Here is an 11,066-nt window from a genome sequence, read left to right as displayed (position 1 = left end):
CTGGATTCGTCTGAAAGAAGAATGTCATATACACCTAGGATGCATCGGGGGTGAGTAAAAAAACAGCCAAATTTTCATTTTTGGATGAACTAACCCTTTAATCGCAATACTGCTTTGTCCATGGAGGTTACGGGAATGTTTGTTGATTTTTAAATATAAAACTTGAAGTGATTTATGTGTCATTACCTTTTGAACATCTCCAGCACATTTTAACAATACCGTGATAATACTGATAACCGTGATGATTTTGGTCACCATAATCGTGATAAGAAATTTTCATGCCGTTACATCCCTACTTTACTACTTTCTTTTTTAGGTTTTGTGAATTTTTCCACATTAGGGCTATATGTACATTCCCTGGAAGAGGACGTTAAAGGGTCATGAAACCCCCCATTTCAGCACTGGTTAGTTCTCACCACAGTTTTAAAAAATGCTAAAAAGTGGGCGTCGTGCGGAGCGGAGGGGGAAGAGGGGAGACAGACAACACACACAGCTTCGCGTTCAGACAGTTTCATTTCGCTCCCATCGAGTTAAAAACACAAATAAATGCACAGCCATATGCACTCTGCATCGAAAACATATATATGAACGCGCTGGTGCACCACTTTTAAGGCTTATTCTGTGGCGTTTATATAAGCCTTTTGACGGGTTGTGTCATAGAGCTGTAAAAACGGTTATGCTCAACAAGTGAATGAATCGCGTTTGTGCCAAACTCTTATTAAAAAGAAAAAACAAACACTCTTCTTCAATCCATGAACGTTTCTCTCAGTTAATGTGCGGGATGTCATCTCAGTCTGAAACGTCTGTCATAGCAAATCAACACATGCTGTTGTGAATAATTAAACGAAGCGTCTTCTCATAGGATAAGAACATGCAGTCTCATGAATAATTTAATAGACACCGACGCGTCATCGATGTACTATTAGTCCATTGCCAAGTCACAAATTGTGACGTCAATACGATGTAGATTTTAAACCCGGAAGATGAAAATAGCGCAAAAAAAGCTTAAAATTAACCAGTTTTCTCCAACAGTTAAAATTATCGGATGCTAACATTGTCTTCTATGATGTGCAACACAAACACCTCTGCTAAAATCTCAGAAAAAGTAGGGGGTTTCATGACCCTTTAAATGTGGAAAAGCGATACAGACCTTTCGCAATCTTTAAAAGGACAGTTCACCAGAAAATGAAAATTCTGTTCTCATTTACTCACCCTCATGTCTCTCCAAACCTGTATGATTCTTTTGCTGGACACAAAGAAGATAATCTGAAAAATGTCTCAGTATTTATTTTGACTATTCAATGAAAGTCAGTGGGGTCCACGACAATGCTGGACCCTACTGAGTTTCATTGAAACATTCTTCAGAATAACGTTTTTTTGTGTTCAGCAGAAGAAAGAAACTCATACAGGTTTAAAACAAGATAAGGGTGAGTAAATGACCACATCATTTTCATTTTTGCCTGAACTATTCATTTAAGATTTTGATATAGAAAGCCTATATATTTCTTGGGGTAATGCAAAGCTTGTACATCCCATTTGTAATGTATAAAAGCACCTTTGTAATATTAATTATGCTCTTCTGCGCAGATATTTCTGCCCTTGGATCATTTTAAGAATTAATTTGCAATGTCTGCCACTGACACATCCAGTGAGGACTCTGAGATGTGTTACTCTATTGATAAAAACAAACAGCCTCTCAGTTCTGAGGTATTGAGATTGTTATATATGAATCATAAGCTTCACAGGACTGACGTAGGAAAATAAATAAATGCCCCTGTGGAATCTCAAGTGATGGAGCAATAAGGGAAAAAAAAAAGATTAGAAGTAAGTACACGAGTGAGCTTCTCTACCCCAAAGCTAGCCTGGACAAATAAGCTTGCATACAAACACTCAGACGAGGTAACTGAGTCACAGAACCACTCAAATAAACCTATAGGATGCATCAAACAAAACGGAGCCCATATGGCCTGAAATTATGACTCAACTGCTATTAAGTGGCAATTTATTCAAAAGTTAGGTGGGTTGGGACTAGTGCTGTGTTCAAAATATCGATACGACGATGTATCGTCACAACGTATCGTATCGTGACTTTGCTGGTGATACACAGCCCTAGTTGGGACTGCAGGCAGCCTTTTCAACTATTTTATCTGAATAACAAAATGGACTGCTGAGCGTTTTATGAGCTGATCTGTTTTGTTTTCTCCCTCTCTCCTGCACCAGCCCTTTTGTGTAGTCTATTCACTTTGCTTCCGTTAGCCGCCAGACTGTTTCTCAGTGCAAGTCCAAGGACCATTTTTCAATTCGTTCTCACTGCTGTGAAACAAAAAGGAGAAAATAGTGTCACTTGGTTGTTGTTGCCTTGCCAACACCGAGAAATCAGCAAGTTTTTGTCCATAATGAATTGAGTCGTTTTAATGGCATATTTGATGGTGTAGCTTCTCCTTTGCAATTGACCTATTTGTCAAAGTGTTTCTGCCTTTGTTCATTAACGCCCACTCTGACAGCACTAATGATGTATTTAGTATGTTTGAGCTTGCAAAGTCAGGCACTAGCCAGAGGACAAAAACATTGTAAGATAGTGAATGGTGCTATTGTTGATTCATTTGCTAAATATTTATGCTTTTTGGTGACGGAATCCATTCAAAATGTGGGCTGGAAATCTCAAAGTTGCAGGAGTGATCCCAGAGAGATGTGACCCATGACCTGAAGACTGACTCACGTTAGTATTTAGCTCTCTTGTTCTTGAGCTGTTAGAATCTAAAACCTGGATTGGTTGTCATGAGCAAGTCATTTCACTCAAGACGAATTCTCCTTGGCCATTCTTTCAGTTTTATTAGAGAAGTAGTTCACTGAAAAATATCCTTGCCAATGTCCATATCATGAAAGTGAATCAGGACAGTGACTGTAGAGCCCTAAATTTAGAAAAAAACTATTGGCCCCCGACTCAGACATTGCTACTTCTTCATTAAACTCTTATGAACATGTCAAGGAGATCTAGGGAGGGTTTGAATAATGACAAAAAATTCATTTTTGGGTGAACTCTCTTCACGAGTTAGTGATTTTATGTATAGTTTATGCCCATAAACTGTAAATAAATAAATAACAATTGTACCTCAGTATGTCACTGAGGCAGCATCTTTAAAAAGACAACTTTGTACCTTATCTACACTTAAAATGTGCATATTAGTACCCTAAAGCAGTAATATGCACCCTACTATCAAAGATGCCTCTTTGAGGGCACTGCCCCAGTGACAAGCTGCTGTACCCTTAAAGCTTACAGCTTTTAAATTTTTTCCAGAGTGTAACAAGTTTAATATTTCTCAAAGGTTCTCAAGTCATTGCCTCGAATCGAAGGTCGTCCAGGGGCTTCACTTCCACCAATGGACTTCGAGACTCTAGAGTCTGATCTGCAGATGACACATGGTGATGAAATAACTCCTGAAGATGTGATGTCGGCAGCCATGTACCCTAAAGTCTTCCAGGAGTTTAAAGAGTTCACATCAAAGTTTGGCCCAGTGGACTGCCTTAACACTCGCCTGTTTCTGGATGGCCCCAAAATAGCAGAGGAGTTTCAGGTGGGTCACAATAAGCCTTACATCAACTGACTTCAATGATGTGTCTCTTTTTATTTATTTATACAGTTCTGCTCATATGTTTACATACCACTTGCAGAATATGCAAAATATTAATAATTTTAACAAAATAAGATGAAAATCTGACTTTTTCCGTGTTTAAGGGCTATAATTGGGTCCCCAGTGCAACCCAGAAAACGTGAAAAAGAACAACTCAGTCATTTTTTTTTTTGGTGAGCCTTTTTCTGCAAGCTTGTGAAAAAACGAGCGTGTCAGATTTTGCTCCCCCCATGACATAGAAGGGGGATATTATTATAATATTACCACCCCTTGATTCCACGCAAGTTTCCACCCACGGCGCCGCCATTGTGTTTTCGCAAGCGTCAGCGGTGTACCAGCTCTAATGCCATGGCGAAAGTTCGAGCAAAGCATGCTAACTGTTCTTTCTTTGGCTGCACTGATGAGCACAGAACACTATTTAAAGTCCCAGCCTCAGAGGAGACAAGAGAGCAGTGGATTTATTGATTTATTTACTGTATATTATGCTGCTGCCACATAGATCTAATATAAACATGCAATTTCTTTCCCAGCTGTTTACCTTCACCAACTGTTTATGAAACACGTGTGTTTTTAACACAAACTTGTGTGTATTTGACAGTTTAAGCACAATAAGACACGAAAGAAAACTTAGTTTAGCATGTACACACTGTGTGAAATCCGCTTTCTGTGCAAGTGCTTCGGATGTGTGCGCTCAGAAAACCATATATCAGAAAATTTTAACTAATATGGTTTAAAACGCATGATTTCAGCGCAATAGACATGATAATCAAAACCAAACAGATATTTTTTAGCAGAGTATCTGACTGCAAAGTTGGAATTGCCCCACTTTATAGAAACAGCCTTTGTACACAGATGGCATTGTAGGCTACTCTCCCAGGTTCAGGAAACAGTCCTCCGTAAAATGTGCTGCACACATCTGAATATTTGGGTTGAACTGTTCTGGAACAGTGTTGTAAATATAACTTAACCACTGATTTCTAGTTGTGTCCTCTTTTGGAAGGCCAAACAAAGTAGTTTCGCTTTCACAATGAAACACAGCGTCTCCACGACATGGCGGTGGAGGCAACAATACTACAGCGAGAATCAAAGTTACGCCTTCTTTCTTTGCGTGAACATTTGGGTGGTGTTATGCAAATCTTCCCACACAGTGATGTAGACATGTGGGGGTGTGTTTAAACTAGGTCTTTTAGGAGGGCGTGGACGAGTCTTAACTTTTATTATGAATATCTCTTTGGGTTTGAGACTTTAGTCTTTGCAACTTTAGGGATCTTATCTATGCACGAACAGCTTGTAACACTCCAAAGAGAAAGGAAAACTTGAAATTGCATCATGTGACCCCTTTAAGCGATTTTACATAGCAGTCCTTTACACATACTCAATTCAAAATAATAACTGAATTTATAAAAAATTACCCTGTTCAAAAGTTTACATACCCTTGAATCTTAAAACTGTGTGTCATTTACATCCAGGGCATGTAAACTTTTGAGCAGGATGATGAGTACATTTTTCTTATTTTGTTTAAAGATAATATTTTTTTCATTTAGTACTGTCCTTCAGAAGCAACATAAAATAGTTAAACATTTCCCAGAAGTATAAGTATTTAAATTATTTATCCCAATTTACCCCAATTATCCAATTCAAAAAGACACTCCAGGTCTTAATGCATCTTGTTGCTTTCTTGGGCATAAGTAAATGTTTTCACCTTTTGTAATAGCTGTGTATGAGTCCCTCAGTTGCCCTCGGTGTTAAAAGATCAAAATCATATAGCCATTGTTGCAAAGGGTTCAAATATGCAGAAGATGCTAGAAAACCAAAGAATGTGCAGGACCTAGAGGATTTTTCTGAAGAACAGCAGGCAGTTGAACTGCTCAGGCACTTATGAACAACTATAACTGTCGTGGATCATCCAGGTAACAACACACTGAAATAAGATTCAAGGGTATGTAAACCTTTGAACGGGGTCCTTTTTTATAAATTCAGTTATTATTTTGTGTTGTGGACTATATGTATACATCTGTTATGTGAAATAGCTTATTCAGGACCATACTAAAAAAATAACATGCAATTTTTATGATCCGTCTTATTTTGTTAAAATTATTAACATTTTGCATATTCTGCAAGGGTTATGTAAACTTATTAGCAGAATATGTATTTCTCACTGTGCCTTATTTCTTGTACTAAGTTATTTAAACTATATTTCAGCCTGTTAAATTTATAACACTATGGGATTTGACCTTTTAAGCTTTAGCCAAGAGCCTGACTGCTCTCTCATCGGGAGATTTGCAAAATTAGATTTCCTGTGTCCTCAACTAGCCTCCACTTTCACAAAATTTATTAGCACACTTTGTGACCGTGGTTGTAAATTGATTAGCATAGTAAGATTGAATAGCATGCCTCTTTTGTGTTCAAAATATATTACTTTGAACATCTAGGCTCTCTTTGTGAAGGTGTTGTGAAGTCCAATAAAGCATAAATGATGTTTTACAGCTCTAATTAAACAGAGTTTAACATTGTAATGTTCGGGGAGTCTACATTTTTTAGCTTATTCTATGCTAGTTTCTGAATCATCTCAAACTTGTGTGGCTGTATCTCTATCTAGCTATGCCCTACGGTGTTTCTAAATGTGTCGATTGGAGCTTAGCCATGTGTTTGGCTCCTAATACCCAGTTATGAGTGAAGTGGGTGTTACCTGGCAGGCATGAATGTGTCTCGGAGTCCTACTGCAGGCACCGCGAGAACTGAGAGTACCAGATGCAGGACTCGCATAGCTGATCATGCTCTGAGACAGAGCGAGAGCCAGACAGGAAGTGAAGCGAACTCACCTACAAAGTCATTTTACTTTGAAAATGCATCAAATCTGTTAGATCGAGTTTGCTTGCATTTCTTAATCGTCTTCTGGCCTGATTCTTCAAACCAGGTCTCTCGGTACCCTTTCAAACTGAAGCAGATTTTCCTCAGTTAACATGCGTAATCGTAAATTTCTCAGGGACTGAAGTTATTTGGCGTCGTGTTTCTCTACCCAGTGGAGCTGTCCAAATTAGATGTTAGTCGTGGCTGATTAGCGTAGATTAGCATGAGCTATATTAAGCTGTCACTGAGGCGAATGCAGGCGCACCCCAAAATAGCATTCCCTCCACAGCCAAACAGCACATGGTACCGACCTAAAGCCTCCCAGAGGTCTGTGCTAATCACTCATCCCTAAATTTTGCCTTCATTTTGCCCATGTTTTTTCGGCCTATTGTGCTCCAGTCTGGTTTTGTTTTGTTTTTTTAACACAATCACACTACATTTCATTTTTCATACCTACAGTAGTTACTGTGATTTGTTTTCGCTGTGTTTTTATGTGACTCTGGCTCTTTCCTCTCACAGGTGGAGTTGGAGAGAGGGAAAACATTGCACATCAAAGCCTTGGCCTTGGGTGACTTGAACAAGTCTGGTCAGAGGGAGGTGTTTTTTGAACTCAACGGCCAGCTGCGTTCAGTCTTGGTCAAGGATACAGCAGCAATGAAGGTAACTGTTCGCTGTTTATTTTCCTCCCTAGATTGGTTTGTTTCATCACTGAAAAGCAATTATCCTGACGCAAACAGTACACTCAATCATTCAGACATGTTTTGCGAATGTTCCCTTTTCTCTCTCGAGGTGTGAATAATTTCTGTCATAAGCTAAAAATGATCTTGCTCTTGATGTCATGGGCGTTTATCACATAGAGGTGTTAAAAAAACATCTTTTAAATTATCAGGAAGCCCAATGTACACTTTCATTACAAGTCAATAGTGCTGTGTAGGAACTTTATGTCAGCCATGGACACAGCAATTGTAACTGCACCACACTGCTTGTAAAAATATAATTTGGCAGATTACAGCATGATTTGACAGAACTGAAGATCTCACTTTCTTTGCCCACACATAACACATAATTTTAAAGATGATTCATTCATTATAAGATATTCTCTCTGGTAAACAAACATTCAAATAGTCCTAGCCTGGAAAAAATGGTTTCCTCTCTTTGTAGATGCTCTTTTTGTTTATTATTGTCTTCTTTGGCTCAGTATGGCAGACTGATGACGTTCAAAACACACTTAATGTCAGATAAGTCAGAGTGATGACACTTACTCAGCATATGCTCAACAGAGCTCTCCTTCTGCCTGAACACAGCTAGCAAGAGCATTTCTCCTCATGACATAAAGTTTGTTTTTGCGGGTCCAACATTTTTCTTCTGCTGTCTAAAGTTTTGGATGCTTTGAAATGAAACTTAAAACTGATTTATCTCTAGACTGTTTGTTAAAAGTTAACATGAATGACAGGTGCTGACATTGTCGCTGGTTTCTGCCTCATTTATCATGGCTATGAAGTTGGGGAAACAGTAGTTATGTAACTTTAGTTATGAAATAAATATTGTATCACTTATGAATTAATCTATCAAATATGCATTATTTATGGGGCTATATATATATATATATATATATATATACATTACTTTTACTTTTACTTAAATGTTTTAAATAATAATAATAATAATAAAAAGATTCTTGAGCATCAAATCAGCATATTAGAATTATTTCTGAAGGATCATCTGATACTGAAGACTGAAGTAATGATGCCAAATACATACTTTAATGTTATTAAAATTAAAATTATTATGTGTTATAAATAAACTGTATATGAAAGTAGTAGGTCAGTAAGATTCTTTAATGTTTTTGAAAGAACTCTGTTATGCTCATCAAGACTGCATTTATTTGATAAAAATTGCAGTACAAACAATAACATTGAAATATTATAGTGAAATATAACATTATGATGATACAGGTGTGTACATATGATGTACAGGTAAAATAACTAGAAGTAATTGACACTGGAAGCCTCACACATAATGGCCATGTCTGTTCTTATGTTAATATAAATATATAAGCGCAAATATTGTTTGTTTGAGGTGTTCTCTTTTTTGAGAGACAGTGGATTAGTGTTAATATTATTAGTTTTTGTATTAAATCTTTATCATTGTAAATATTTTAATGGTCCTTTTACTCATATATGTTTCTAACAGCAGAAGATGACTGTCAGTTTGAAAAGAGTTGTGAGGGAAAATGTGAAAAATGTCTCCATTGCCTCTGGTCTCCCCTGAAATCATCTCATTCTGCTTTCTGCTCCACCAGGAAATGCACTTTCACCCTAAAGCCTTGAAAGACGTGCGGGGACAGGTTGGAGCTCCCATGCCCGGTAAAGTGGTGGAAGTAAAGGTGAAGCCAGGTCAGAAGGTGGAGAAAGGTCAGCCTCTCTGCGTCCTCAGTGCCATGAAGATGGAGACAGTTGTCAACTCGCCAATCTCAGGCATCATATCCAAGGTGCACGTCAATGCCGACAGCAGCCTGGAAGGAGATGACCTCATCCTGGAAATAACCGAATAAAGTTTAAAAGCTACAGAGGTTAAAGGTTTCTTTTCTAAAAAAAAAAACAATTTTAGAAGTGATCTTGTAATTTGGTGGACTGATGGTGTTGTAATTACTGATGATTTTAAGATTACAAACATGATGTTCATAACTCTTCAGAGCCTTCAGAATAAGAATAATTTATAATTGTTTTTTAAATTTTTTTATTTTGTTTGGTCTGTTATTTAATTCAAAATAGAAGCATATAGGGGATGCATTTATAGCCTGTAACCAGAAACTCCAGAAGCCTTTGTGATTCACTCTTTGGTATTCAGTTCGAACTCTGAGGACAGTGAATCCAGTGAATCTACTTGCAGTCTCAAGGAAGGGAGGACAAATTATACCTACATTACAGACTGATCATTCCAGTTTTTTTTAAGTTGAATAAATAATATACTAAAATGAAATAGGTTCATTATGAATCCAGATGACAACAGAATTTGTATGCGTGTGTGTACTGTATGTGTGTGTGAGAGAGAAACACTGCAAGTTGTAAGTTTGAAGAGGAACAGCAGTTTCATATTAATATCATGTTAGTGGAGCGTAAAATCAATTTTAAAATGTCTGAAATATTAATACCAGCGGATATTCTAGTAGATGCACATTAAGCACAGTGTCGTCATTATAACGTCATTCTGCACATCTTTCCAAAGCAATAAAGTTGAGTAATCATGAACTCATATATAGTCAGATGTATAAAAGCAATCAACAATAATCAAAACCAGCCATTACTCTGCACTAGTTCATTATAAGGAATGTGAGTGTAGCTAATGTACTGTGGCAAATGTGTGTAATGTTTTTGAAAGTTTCCACACAACAAATTCCTTATGATTTCTTTCTCCTCTCCTCCTCTCCCTCATCCTGCTCTTATTTTTAATCACTCTATCACCTTTGCACCACAGGAGCACTCAGGTTTGCGCTGCCACTATAAGTGAACAGCAAGTCATTACACAAGCAATAATGAAGTAAACAAATGCAAAACGTGTCTGTGGGGCAGCGAAGAGAAGCTTCATTTTACAAATGCTTCAGAATGTTTTGCAAATGTAATTGTGTAATATGTTTACATAAATCCCACTTAAAGGCCCAAACAATGTGCAGAATGCTTTAAAACCATTTTAATGCTGTAGAAAAAGAGACTGTAATTATGGGTAATCACAGTCTTCAGTCTGTGTTAGTAATGATATGCTGCACAAGATATTTCCTACTTCACCTTGAAATAAGCCTTGATTATAGTTTCATATAGAAACCTCGCTGTGACATTTCAAGGTGGATATGAGCTGAAATTGGGATTCGCGATCGAAAATCCGGATTTTAGCAATATAGGGTCCAAAATAGAAATGGTCAGACTGATTAAAAAGTTGATGCAGCCCGATGAGATCAGAGGACAAGGGTGGTTGTATATTGAGCTCATGGATGCATTCAGTTTTTCTGATTGAATCTTTTGGCTGGCTTATCAACGGCTTAGTGCAGAGAGATAGAGCTGTCTTCCATTGTGATACAATTTCACAATGGCTTTTCGATATGTCATATGACTTACATTACACATGGTTCTCACAAATGTTGAGCTTGTATTATTGTGTGCTTTCAGAAAGAGCCTGTGCAAACAGTCTGAATGCATGTAGGACAGCATGAATTTGTGTGTATGCATATGAAAGCCAGAGACGCATACGGACACCCACGTGTTACCAGGGATACCAAAAGACACTAGCGTTCATTGAAGCTGCTCAATTAAACATAAAATTGCTTTATGTGTTTGTGTGTTTTTTTTTTCATGTCACTGTTGGATGGTTTCTGCCATGATCTGAAGTTTACAAGGGAACAGCTCAACCAATAAGAAACTGTAAGGTTCTTTTTGGAACCAACAGCTTGTGGGTTTGATGTGGATCATTTCTAACAAGACTACAGTTACTACTTATATAAAAGAAATTTCATAATTATCTTCATAATTACAAATATTGCCTATCAAAGGTTTTTGTGTGTGTGTGTGTGTGTGTGTGTGTGTGTGTGTG

At 37.5% G+C, this 11,066-nt stretch overlaps 1 protein-coding gene across 1 annotated transcript in view; it reads left to right on the top strand.

Moving 5' to 3' along the window:
• The window catches only part of LOC107661088 (pyruvate carboxylase, mitochondrial-like), a 215,660-nt gene extending 205,791 nt beyond the window's left edge, over nucleotides 1-9,869 (top strand). Inside the window, exons 18-20 of the mRNA XM_016450539.1 lie at nucleotides 3,327-3,575; nucleotides 7,002-7,142; nucleotides 8,785-9,869. Of these exons, the coding sequence (XP_016306025.1) occupies nucleotides 3,327-3,575; nucleotides 7,002-7,142; nucleotides 8,785-9,036 (642 nt within the window). The 3' untranslated portion in view covers nucleotides 9,037-9,869. The remainder of the gene's footprint in view (nucleotides 1-3,326; nucleotides 3,576-7,001; nucleotides 7,143-8,784) is intronic.
• Nucleotides 9,870-11,066: the final 1,197 nt, after the last annotated feature.

This window comes from Sinocyclocheilus anshuiensis, unplaced genomic scaffold (assembly GCF_001515605.1).
Source record: "Sinocyclocheilus anshuiensis isolate Anshui unplaced genomic scaffold, SAMN03320099.WGS_v1.1 scaffold2015, whole genome shotgun sequence".
In the NCBI taxonomy this organism is placed as follows: Eukaryota; Metazoa; Chordata; class Actinopteri; order Cypriniformes; family Cyprinidae; genus Sinocyclocheilus; species Sinocyclocheilus anshuiensis.
This window is presented reverse-complemented; position numbering and strand designations above follow the sequence as displayed.